General features: G+C 40.4%; 1 protein-coding gene across 4 annotated transcripts in view; it reads left to right on the top strand.

Moving 5' to 3' along the window:
• The first annotated feature begins 2098 nt into the window (after nucleotides 1-2098).
• Nucleotides 2099-13337, top strand: part of LOC119186092 (inositol polyphosphate 5-phosphatase E-like) — a 40885-nt gene continuing 29646 nt past the window's right edge. For 2 of the 4 annotated variants that reach the window (XM_075878959.1, XM_075878960.1), the window contains exon 1: nucleotides 2099-2349. In XM_075878959.1, the coding sequence (XP_075735074.1) occupies nucleotides 2107-2349 (243 nt within the window). In that variant the 5' untranslated portion in view covers nucleotides 2099-2106. The remainder of the gene's footprint in view (nucleotides 2350-13337) is intronic. The other 2 variants (XM_075878963.1, XM_075878962.1) reach the window with 1 other exon arrangement.

Genomic DNA, 13337 nt, shown 5'->3' with positions numbered 1-13337 from the left:
TGTTCTGGCCCTTGCCATGCATGCCTGCGTTTGTCTGAATAATTTCGAAAAATGTGAACAAGGTCTGCTCTGGTGCATGCTATTGTAATCCCAAAACATGTTTAGCGTAGTGTCTTCTCTAACGTACTTATTATGTACACTGCAATTTTTGTTGATAATAAATTATTTACTTTCATGTTGGTATAACGATAATGTTCTGTGAAAATTTACGATGGAACTACTACAGAAATAATATGCTAAAGTTGTACATAAATAATGGCTCATATTTCCTTGAGTTTTGAAATGATTAAAATTTTGTTCGAGCTAGGGGACTCTCAAAAAGTTGCAGTTTTGGCACACGGCCGAAGCAATGAAAGGCTTAGCAGCTCATCGTAATGTTATTGGTGTAAAGCTAGGATGTTTAGGAACCACACAAACTGTAGTGAACATGGTCGAATGTGTGTTAAGCTGCAGCGTTTCACACGCACAGCAGCACGTTCTTCCTGTGTTTGGGCATGTATACGAGCCCGCCTTGGTTCAGCGGGACTGGCATTCCATTAGAGCTGCATTCCATTGGAGCTGTTTCACAGGGGTTTTTACAACACACGATGGCATCAGAAAGGCCGATCTGCATACAGCATTTTGACGGGCGTTTGTCGGGCACTTCCTTCCATGGCTTCAGTTGATACCGGGGACAGTAGCAAAAAGTGCAGTTCCAATGCTCTTCAAAGCGTCCACTTCAGATTGTCCCAGACATCGCAGTGTTGGTGTCAACGTCGAAAGCAGCTTGATGAAGGAGGAAGCTCGCTTCCTTGCTTGCTTGTTCCTTGAAATGTGGCTTCCACCCACCACGGGGGATTGGCGATAAAATCGGTGGTTGATATAAAGAATTTTTTTTATTTTTCAAAGGGATGAGGTAGAAATCAATTGCCCCAAAAATAAACAAAATTTTAGAATAATCAACGTCCGGCTGCATGGCTGTTGACAGTAAGCCAGTGGTAAATGGTGTATATATGTAGCTCGCTGTTGGTGAGATGGATAGCATGAGCGGCACGGCCTTGTTGGTTAACGCAGCGGACTGAGGAGCGAGGAGTCGCTGGCTCGAATCCACAGTATGGTGCCTTGGAATTCTTTTTCTTCTGATTTGGTTTTCTTTGTATATATATATATATATATATATATATATATATATATATATATATATATATATATATATATATATATATATATATATATACACAAAGTTGAAATCAACGGGTCTCGTACTGGCAGACTTGGTGTGTTTAGGTTGTATAAGAGGGACAATTAATCAGCTGCGAGCTCTTGATAAGTTCACGTGCTACGTGACGCCAAACATGCGAATAAGAGTGTTTTCACACTCGTTGTTTGGCTAATAGATGGCGCTGACTGTCACTCCTACTTCTAAATTCACATATAAACCCAAAAAAGTGGATGGAGGGAAGGCCGCTGTGATAGCTCAGTGGTTAGAGCATCGAACGCGTTATTCGAAGGTTGTAGGTTCGATTCCTGCTCACGGCTGGTTATTTTTTCATCCACTTTTCTTTCTTCTTATTTACATTGCATTGGTTCTAATAACTTCCCCTGTACATTCCTTGGCATTACTGTCTGTTAGATCTCATTAATATTGTGTTAAAACACGGAAAAACGAGCTCTTAGGTATACACTTCTTTCCCTTATTTCATTGAACGAGGGTCTCGTACTGGCAGACTTGGTGTGTTTAGGTTGTATAAGAGGGACAAATAGTCAGCTGCCCGCTCTTAATAAGTTCACGTGCTACGTGACACCAAACATGCGAATAAGAGTGTTTTCACACTCGTTGTTTGGCTAATAGATGGCGCTGACTGTCACTTCTACTTCTAAATTCACATATAAACCCAAAAAAGTGGATGGAGGGGAGGCCGCTGTGATAGCTCAGTGGTTAGAGCATCGAGCGCGTTATTCGAAGGTCGTAGGTTCGGTTCCTCCTCACGGCTGGTTATTTTTTCATCCACTTTTCTTTCTTCTTATTTAAATTGCATTGGTTCTAATAACTTCCCCTGTACATTCCTTGCCATTACTGTCTGTTAGATCTCATTAATATTGCTCTTACAGACTGCCATTTCGTGGATGGTGCCTTCCGTACATCTCCTTCCGAATTGTGACTTGCCCGCTGCCCCTCTTCAGCTGCCGCCTGCTTCGGCAAACCGCACGCCAGTTCCGGTGGGAACAAACTACCCCATCTGGCAACCTGGAATCGCGGCACCAGGTGGTGGCACAGACGGCGCGGGACTCATAAGCCAGCCAGGAGCCGTCCACTTCGGGCACGACATCGCGCCAAGCATACCAAGCTTACGATGGTTGCTCTTACAGGTTAGTTACCTGAAAGGTGCCATTTGCTACAGAACTAGTAATTATGTCCTAGTTGCGGTGTCGTGCCCACCCGAATTCATAGATAAGATACAGCGTATGAAAGATGTTTCTTTTGTGAAGTGCCGCGCTTTCTGCTCTTTATTGTTACTTCTCGCCGGTGACGTGGAATCTAACCCGGGCCCTATGACGAAAACTGAAGCCGACACATTTTCTCAAGCTCTAGACGCCATACGGAAGCTTGAAGAAAGCCAGGATACCTTACTAGCCGAATTGAAAGCTCTGAAAGAGAAGCATATTGAAGCCACCAAGGAAATTCAGTTGCTTATGGCTAGAGTCGCGGCCCTGGAAAGCACTACCACGTCACCACATAACACAGGTGTAACCGAGGCAAGTGCCAATGCACTGCGTACAGTATCAAGCCAAGTGACAGAAATTTCGTCGCGGTGTAATAACTCTGAAAATAGATTACGGCGCTCTTACCTTCTTTTCTTTGGACTGGACGATGAACTTAAGGAATACTGGGCAAAATCTGAGCAGAAAATAATCGACTTCTGCTCAGAGAAATTAGGCATCACTGTGACGGAACGGCAATTTGAACGTGTGCACCGAATAGGCAAATATACAGAAGACAAGCGAAGACCTATAATAGCGAAATTAGCCTTCTTTTAAGGATAAAGAACAAATCCTGTCGTCTGCACACAAACTAAAAGGTTCCGCAATTTCCATACGAGAAGATTTTTCACTGGAAACTCGGCTGTCCCGAAAGAAGCTGATTGAATTCGCGAAAACGCAGAAAAGTGCGTATAAGCTCTCTGTGGACAAGCTACGCATCGCTTCAAAGACATACATTTATGACTCTGCGACGAACACAGTTATCGAATCTGTCAGATAGCTACAGCGTTGCACGCGCGTGCAGAATCAACGACCGAAACATGCTAATACCTCATTGTCGCTGTCAATCGCTAACACACGCAGCATTATGTCGAAGCAGGATTTGATATCTGCTTTTCTGGATGACAGAAAATCTGATATCATTGCATTCACGGAAACTTGGCTAAATCCTGCTATCAGTGACGACGAAATATTCACCTCAGCCAGCATTTATCAAATCTACAGGTGTGATCGCACTGGTAAAAGAGGAGGCGGTGTTCTGGTCGGCATAAGGAAAACCATTACTTCATTTTTTATCAACACTAATTCTGACCTCGAAATAGTTTGGGTAGCTTGTACAGTCCCTTCCTCCAAAATCCTCGTAGGTTGCTGCTATCGTGCGCCAGACTCGGACTCTTCCTTCATTAATATGCTACGTGACAGTATAAACAACGCTTCTGAAATTTTCCAAGCCGATATCATTTACTTACTAGGCGACTTCAACTTTCCGCTCATTGATTGGGCCACACTGTCATCGCCCTGTCACATGTCAACTGAATTTCTTAACTTAACTCTAGATTTCAACCTCTTTCAAACTGTTCTGAAACCTACACGTGGTACGAACACCCTTGATCTTATCCTCACGACCGCTCCGGAAACAATACGTAATACAGATTACCTGGACGGATTCAGTGACCATAATTTACTTCAAGTAGATATAAACATACCCCTTCCCGTAGCCGGTGTAGATACAAAACAAATTCGGGACTATAATAAAGGCGATTATCAGGCAATTAACACAAAGCTAAGGTTATTTTCCGAAAACACTCTCCTGCCATGTTTCCACAATAGATCCGTAGAAGAGAACTGGCTACTTTTCAAGCAAGTTTTGTGTACGTTAGTTGACAAGCATGTTCCACTGGTTAAAATTAGCAATGGTAAATCAAATCCATGGTTCAATAAAAAGCTTCTGAGAATGCGGAATAAGAAAAAACGGCTTTACAATAATGCTAAGTGCTCGGGTAGTTCTTCTTCTTGGCTTAAATATAAAACCTGCATAAAAGCATATTGCACAGCTTTAAGTAAGGCTAAGGAAAAGTATTATTCTAACGATCTACCCACACTACTGAAAAACAACCCAGCTAAATTTTGGAAAGTCATAAACCCCTCCAGTGAAAACCAACACATCTCATTGCATGACTGCAACAACGTCCCTCTCACAGCTAGCCAGTGTCCAACAGCATTTAATTCCTTTTTCACTTCTGTCTTCACGAAAGAGAACAGTACCAACATACCCAACGTAGCTGAGTTCGATTACCAATTTATGGAACCAATAGATATTCAATTAGAAGGCATAATTACAGCCATAAATAATCTTAAGTTGTCGTCTTAATGCGGCGTGGATGGAATCAACTCAAAGGTGCTAAAGAATACGGTAACGGTCACAAGCAAAATACTACTTCATATATTCCGGCAGTCTCTCGAAACAGGCATGATACCGTCTGACTGGAAGCTGGCGAAAATAATTCCAATATTCAAAAGTGGAAATAAAACCTCATGCAAAAATTACCATCCTATTTCCCTTACATGTATTTGTTGTAAAATTCTAGAACACATCATCGCTTCACATATTTACAGGCATCTGGAATCCAATCATTTCTTTTTCAAAAATCAGCATGGTTTCAGAAAGGGCTTTTCGTGTGAGACTCAGTTGTTTGAATTTACCACAGAGCTTCATGCAAATATGGACAATAATTATCAAACTGATTGCGTATTCCTCGACTATTCGAAGGCGTTTGACAGGGTTGCACACTGTCGCCTGATATCGAAACTTTCCGCCCTGAAATTAGACTCCCGTACATTATCATGGCTTCGCAATTTCCTGTCGAATCGTCAGCAATACACAACAGTTAACAATTTGTCTTCTTCCGTATCTGACCTTTCTTCAGGTGTACCACAGGGCAGCGTACTCGCGCCATTACTTTTCCTCATATTCATCAATGATCTTCCGCAACATGTCTCTTCTTGCATCAGGGTGTTCGCTGACGACTGCATTATTTACCGTCCAATCAAGAACAGTGAAGATCACCTGTCACTCCAAAACGACCTCGACGTAATTAATGGTTGGTGTAGTACATGGCTGATGACACTAAATGTCTCAAAATGCAAAGTAATGTCGTTCACACGTAAACCTAGCATATCCGAATTTTCTTACAGTATTAATCATTCCATTCTATCGACTGCAACACAATATCGGTACTTGGGCGTAATACTGACACCTAATCTATCCTGGTCCAACCACATTACGGCAATCTCTGCCAGCGCCTCGAAATCACTAGGTTTCTTGAGACGTAACTTGAAAGCTGCACCATCAGGCATTCGCAAATTATCTTACTTGACACTGGTTCGCCCTCAACTAGAATATGCCTCTTCGATTTGGTCTCCCCATCAAAAATACTTAATTGACTCATTGGAAAGAATCCAGAATAGAGCAAGCCGCTTCATTGCCAATAACTACAGTCCGCATTCTAGTATATCACAAATCAAACAGGAACTTTCACTCACACTCTTGAACATTCGTCGCGACATTGCCCTGCTGTCATTCTTTCATAGAATTACCCATTCTTCCCGAATCACCGTTACTGGTCTGCAAAAACCATATCTCACTTCACGTAGACTACACAATCATCTTAGCTATTCCCGTGTATACGGCTCAACAAACGCGTTCAATCAGTCCGCAATTCCACGTGCTATCCGTCTGTGGAACAGTTTGCCTGACGACATTGCATCCCAGACAAACTTTGACACATTCCGTCATATTTCATCAAGCCACTTCACAAGCCTCAGCAAGTAGATGCCGTATCATAATTCATTGGTCCGTATTGATTCATTTTTGTGATTGTCACATTCATGTGCGCGAGGATTCTGCCTTGTGGCCGCTGCATGTGCAGGAAATACAGTGTTTCGCCCACGGTTACTATGCGTGTATCTTTTGTACATGTTGAACTTTTGTACATGTTGGTGCTTTTTGTTTGACTTATTATTTTCCAATTGTTTCTTTTGTATTTGTTTTAGTTTGAGATGTATATAAGTATTGCGCCCCTTACTCAATTGATTCTTTTGTACTTTTTTTTATTTTGAGGTGTCTATATGTATTCCCCCCTTGCTCAATTGTCTGTCTTGTATATTTTTTCCAGTTTATTTGTATATATGTATAGCCCCCCTTACTCAATGCCCCCCATGGGGCCTCTAAGGTACTTTGAAATAAATAAATAAAATAAATAAATATTGTGTTAAAACACGGAAAACGAGCCCTTAGGTATACACTTCTTTCCCTTATTTCATTGAACGAGGGTCTCGTACTGGCAGACTTGGTGTGTTTAGGTTGTATAAGAGGGACAATTAATCAGCTGCCCGCTCTTAATAAGTTCACGTGCTACGTGACGCCAAACATGCGAATAAGAGTGTTTTCACATTCGTTGTTTGGCTAATAGATGGCGCTGACTGTCACTCCTACTTCTAAATTCACATATAAACCCAAAAAAGTAGATGGAGAGAAGGCCGCTGTGATAGCTCAGTGGTTAGAGCATCGAACGCGTTATTCAAAGGTCGTAGGTTCGATTCCTGCTAACGGCTGGTTATTTCTTCATCCACTTTTCTTCGTATTTACATTGCATTGGTTCTAATAACTTCCCCTGTACATTCCTTGGCATTACTGTCTGTTAGATCTCATTATTAGTGTGTTAAAACACGGAAAAACGAGCCCTTAGGTATACACTTCTTTCCCTTATTTCATTGAACGAGAGTCTCGTACTGGCAGACTTGGTGTGTTTAGGTTGTATAAGAGGGACAAATAATCAGCTGCCCGCTCTTAATAAGTTCACGTGCTACGTGACGCCAAACATGCGAATAAGAGTGTTTTCACACTCGTTGTTTGGCTAATAGATGGCGCTGAATGTCACTCCTACTTCTAAATTCACATATAAACCTAAAAAAGTGGATGAAGGTGGCCGCTGTGATAGCTCAGTGGTTAGAGCATCGAGCGCGTTATTCGAAGGTCGTAGGTTGGATTCCTGCTCACGGCTGGTTATTTTTCATCCACTTTTCTTTCTTCTTATTTAAATTGCATTGGTTCTAATAACTTCCCCTGTACATTCCTTGCCATTACTGTCTGTTAGATCTCATTAATATTGTGTTAAAACACGGAAAAACGAGCCCTTAGGTATACTTCTTTCCCTTATTTCATTGAACGAGGGTCTCGTACTGGCAGACTTGGTGTGTTTAGGTTGTATAAGAGGGACAATTAATCAGCTGCCCGCTCTTAATAAGTTCACGTGCTACGTGACGCCAAACAAGCGAATAAGAGTGTTTTCACACTCGTTGTTTGGCTAATAGATGGCGCTGACTGTCACTCCTACTTCTAAATTCACATATAAACCCAAAAAAGTGGATGGAGGGAAGGCCGCTGTGATAGCTCAGTGGTTAGAGCATCGAACGCGTTATTCAAAGGTCGTAGGTTCGATTCCTGCTAACGGCTGGTTATTTCTTCATCCACTTTTCTTCGTATTTACATTGCATTGGTTCTAATAACTTCCCCTGTACTTTCCTTGGCATTACTGTCTGTTAGATCTCATTATTATTGTGTTAAAACACGGAAAAACAAGCCCTTAGGTATACACTTGTTTCCCTTATTTCATTGAACGAGGGTCTCGTACTGGCAGACTTGGTGTGTTTAGGTTGTATGAGAGGGACAATTAATCAGCTGCCCGCTCTTAATAAGTTCACGTGCTACGTGACGCCAAACAAGCGAATAAGAGTGTTTTCACACTCGTTGTTTGGCTAATAGATGGCGCTGAATGTCACTCCTACTTCTAAATTCGCATATAAACCCAAAAAAGTGGATGGAGGGAAGCCCGCTGTGATAGCTCAGTGGTTAGAGGATCGAACGCGTTATTCGAAGGTCGTAGGTTCGATTCCTGCTCACGGCTGGTTATTTTTTCATCCACTTTTCTTTCTTCTTATTTACATTGCATTGGTTCTAATAACTTCCCCTGTACATTCCTTGGCATTACTGTCTGTTAGATCTCATTAATAGTGTGTTAAAACACGGAAAAAGGAGCCCTTAGGTATACACTTCTTTCCCATATATATATATATATATACAGGATGGCATTGGCAAAGTTACGCTAAGTGTGTTCGTATAATTGTTAACACACTAAAATAAAATATCCTTAGGCCATTTCTCAATTTCGGCTCACTAAGATGTGGCAAGGATTGCTACTATTAGTTGATCGCATATCATAGCTCCATTCACAGACTAGGTGTCGTGTTCGTTGTTATGAAATTACATCATTTAGGAACAGGACTTCTTTTTTGTGAGAGAAAGTATAAAAAGGGTTTTTACTGTTTTTAGTATTCACTCATATGGCCTAGCTACCACCAGCATATGAATATTCCACGCTACTTATCGCGCCAAGCCAATAAAAACTAATGGCCTTTGTTGTCACGTCGCATGACATGACGTCACTTCCCATAACAAAAATAGCTGATGTGTGTCGCCGTAGTCCGAAATCAAGGTAGTTTGTCCCGTGAATTAACATTTCACGGCTTCAATTTTGGCGTTACCACTCACGCAATGATATCGGCACATTCCAGAGCATCAGATGATTGGATTAAAAAGGCTTGCTCACATTGTGTCACAGGGCCATTTTATAAGGGCCCTGAAACACTTTTTAGCATGGTCAGAAAACTATACTGATTGGTCTTCAAGGTTCCTGAACACATGAGCCAAATTTTATAGTGCCGGACGCGGCCTGAAAATAACAAACATTTATCAGTCAGCTAAACGTTCCTCTTCTCTAAACGAATTCCTCTTCCTCTTCTCTAAACGAATAATGCCATAAACACAAATGACTGTGCCATAAACCCAAAGCTCACAGTCATTGGCTGATTTCAGCACCGTGAGCTGCATAGTTACCATGGCCACTTCAAGATGCCACCACATGCCCGATCTCATGAGATCACACTGAAAGTAAGCTATGCGTTTCAAGAAAAAAAAAAGAAATTGCTTATTTGATGACGCACAGTGAAGAATAGATGCATATTTTTGGCATCCCCCTAGTTTTACAGTTTACAGCGCTCTCGCTGGTACAAAAAGAGAGAGAAAGTGGGGGCGACAAAACTCTAACAGCGCTCATATTGGATGGATTTTAAACGTTTTGCAATAGCCAATTCGTGAGGCAATAAGCTCCTTTAATGAAACGTATTGGTGATTACGTTGTAGTACCTCTTTCAGAGATAACAAATGTTGTCAGGTTCAATGAGCACTGGTTGAGTTTCTTGTATCAGTGATGGAGCCAAAGCTGCTGATAGATGTTCCGTAGGTTAAAATCATGGCTTTATTTGTGTGTGATGAATTTCTGATTACAGGATTTTTCATCAGAATGCAGTATTTTTCTCATACTTAGGTATAGGCATGCAATGCATGTGTATGCCTACGTAATCTCACACTTGTGAATCTCCAATTTATTTACTACTGATTTTTCATAGCTGAGTAGCTGTTCGAGGGGTAGGTGTGTTAAACTTGCTCAACTAGTGTGTTCTACTTTTTAGCTTTTTCTTGGTCATTAAACTTTCATGTCTAGTTTAATGACATTCATCTTACCATTAAAGTATTTAGTAATGAGCCGGAAAGTGTAGGACCTGCCTTGTTTCCATTAATGAAAGCACTGTGATTTTTATTTATTTTTTATAGCATCAGTTCATAAGCAAAACGGGAGAGATTGGGTGGCGGGTTCAACCATCTGCTGCAATATTTATATTATATGTGTGCATATAATGCATGTGCACAAATGGGCGTATATTTACATAAAAGAAGGTCAAGTTACCCCCTCCCCTCTTTTTTTCTCCCTTACATGAAACTCTGCCATTGCTCCCGCATCAGTTCCTTAAATTCAGAGCAGATGCTAAAGTGTAAGGCATGCTAAATAATCATGCTATTGAAGCACAAATGTATGAACACGGTTGAGACCAAGACATAAAGCTCATATAGTGTTAATGTATAGCTTTGTTTGCGATTCTTTACCATCAGTATTGACTAGTCTAATCTAGCTAGCGGTCCAATGTTCTGCAAGCTAAATAGCATTGCAAGTTTCACTCGCTGTAGTGCTTTCCTAGGAATGAATATATTAAAAAAATGTTTCACACTTATTTTAAATCAGAACAATGTGAAGGTTCAAAATTATGCCTGAAGCTTTATGTCAAATATTTATATATAGTACACAATACCTAAAGCATCATATACTGTATGATTGCAATCCCTCAAAGTTTATTCTGCCACAATTGTGATTGCCATGGTCTATCACAGATATTAGACCATCTGACTCATCTTCATAATAAGAGTTACGTTTAAAAATAGATCTGTTGTTTCAGATGTTGACTGTGACAACTCTGTATTACATACTCTACATTCGGAAGAGGGAGAAGAAACTTTATTTTGAGGAAAAGCAGCAGAATGCATTTGAGTTCTCGGGGTACATACTTTGTGACTTTTGTAGTCAGTGCCACAGTTTGCTGGTTGGCCAGCTTGACACTGCGTGTGACTGATAGAATACGATGAACCTGAGACATTGCAATATTGATGCAGCTGTTGTATCTAAGCTGCTCTTCCTTTGCCCACTGCAATATGTTTGATTTAAAGCATGCCCATGATGTTTGTGTGCTGCATGATGTGTGGCATGAAAACAAAGTATTGCTATTCTTCTTATGCATCCAACATGTTTGGTGTAGCATGACATAGTGCCTATTCGTCAATGTGTACTTTCGAAAAATCGCTAGAGCTTTAAGGCATGCTCATATTAACTGTTCAAAAGGCTGCAGAAGTTGGTGAGACTTGTGGCTGAAGCACTTATGGAACATACTAGTATGTGTGTTCTTAACATTGGCTGTAGCCTTCTTGATTTTCCTATGTGGTGCACAACCAACATGTGCAACCAACATGTGCAACCAACATGTGCAATCATTAATTCGCAATCATTAGTGTTCCAATCAGCCTTGGTTGAGACCAAGTTAAACAAAGTGACTTTTCGCTAGTGGAAGCTCTTAGGCTCTATGGATCCCTCACTAATGTTCTATTGCTGCCCAGTTGCGAGAGTGTTAAGCTTGTTCTACTCTTCCTCGGTTCACAAGGCAATAACCTCGGCCAGGCAAACTGCATTTATGCTCTAAAAGAAGTTTCTGTTGTTTTTCATATTGAATCTTATGACATCAAGTTCTATGCAAGCACTACAACATACATTCTCTCCCATTTAATTTATAGGTGTTACAGGGGCATCAATATATTTTTTTCAACTATTCATCGTTAAGTACCTCATAGTGATAGAATAAGTGCTTTCAAGCCTTATAGTACCTGTAATAATAGGCTTACGAATTTTGCACAGGAAGTTTCAGTTTTGTTTTCGGATGTCATACCGTATATTGACATCCTTACACAGAAGATAGTGACACCGGAGCGCCACATTGTGATGGTTTATTGCTTCCTTTCACTTGTCCTTGTCTTTTATCCTGCTACACAGGCCTTTACAATTAATTTGTAAATTAATTGTCTAAACATTTGTGGGATGTAAATTTAAGTATTTGTGAAATGAAGTTAATCATTCCATACTAACTGTCCCAACCGTTGCACTTGCCGAAAATCAGTTTCTACAAAAAATAATGGATAAACCTACTATAGACATTAGTTCTGCAGTATTTTCCCGAAACATTATTAGTGGCAGAAATTTTTGTCCACGTGACCACCATTTCAAGTTCTCAAAATGATAGAAAACTAGGTACCAAAAAAAAAAAGCTTTCTATGAATCGACAGTTTCGCACATTTTTTCGACACTTGCTTTTATTGCATTGTTCAAACATCATGATTTTATTTTTAGGCAGTTCCTTATAGTAGCTTTATATTTTTCATTTCCTAGCACGTGAGTAATGGTTGGCATTCCTGTTCCTGAAGATGAGAAACACCACCTCATGTAGTTAACGGCATGGCCACCAGAAGTGACAGTTTGTGAAAAACCGGTTAAGTTCATTATTTTTGTTTAGTTTCTGCCTGAAAGGAAGGTTGTGTTAACCACTTTCAGTGCCCAGCTTTTAGTTGAGCTAAATATCTCCACAGCAAAAGATTTGTTCAGTATCCCTTTTAGTATGACTCATTTGCATCTGCAGCAAATGCAATTGTCCATTTATTGTCACATGTTGCTACTCAATCTATTTTCTCTGCTATAATATTCACGGATGCTGAAGCCTTTTGTTTCATTTAGATCTTTCAAAAGACGCCGCACAGTATCTAAGAAAAATGCAATGAAGTTAATTTAAGGCAAGATAAGCGTCTTCAGCAGACTTGCCACTGCACACTAAGTGCTACTTGGCACAACGTTTGAGTTTGTTCAGAACATGCATTTGCTTATGCCATGTTGTCTGCCTCCATGCTATCCAGAATGAGCAGAACTTGATTAGTCTAATTGTACATTGCACTTCTTACTGCTTGAAAAATTATTAAGATTGAACTCTCAGATCCAGTCCTTTTGGTTAATAGTAATTAATTGATGATGTAATACCAGCATTAATGATGACATTTTACCACAACATGTGGTGCCAAAGTGCTGCTTTTTAAGGGGCAAATGGCTTTCTTTAGCACGTCATATTAGTGGGGAGTTCTCAGCACTGTTTCTCAGTGTCGAGGGCTATACAACACAGGAAATGCCGCAAAATAATTTAAGATAGCTGCTTTTCATTTAGTTGATAGCTAGGCAGCCAACTGAGATAAGAGTCAGACTTTGTATTGCTTAGTATCATCCCTTGCAATGAAGGCAGGGGGCACCACATTTATTGTGAAATTTCAGCTCACAAGGTCTATGTTTCTTGGTAAGCAGGAACTTGGTAGAGTTGTCTCACTTGTATATAGTATAGACAATTGTCATGTTATACATGTGGCATAATGTTAATGCACACAGATAGTGATGTGGAACTGAGGCATGTAATGCATTAGACAGCGACGTTTTTTTTTTTTTTTTAGTCCCTGTCTGAAATGCATGACTAGGTACGGCATTAACAACAATGCCCTATTTTAG

The sequence above is a fragment of the Rhipicephalus microplus genome, chromosome X, assembly GCF_043290135.1.
Source record: "Rhipicephalus microplus isolate Deutch F79 chromosome X, USDA_Rmic, whole genome shotgun sequence".
NCBI classification, from domain to species: Eukaryota; Metazoa; Arthropoda; class Arachnida; order Ixodida; family Ixodidae; genus Rhipicephalus; species Rhipicephalus microplus.
Note: the sequence above shows the minus strand (reverse complement) of the source record. Positions and strands in the feature narration are given on the sequence as shown.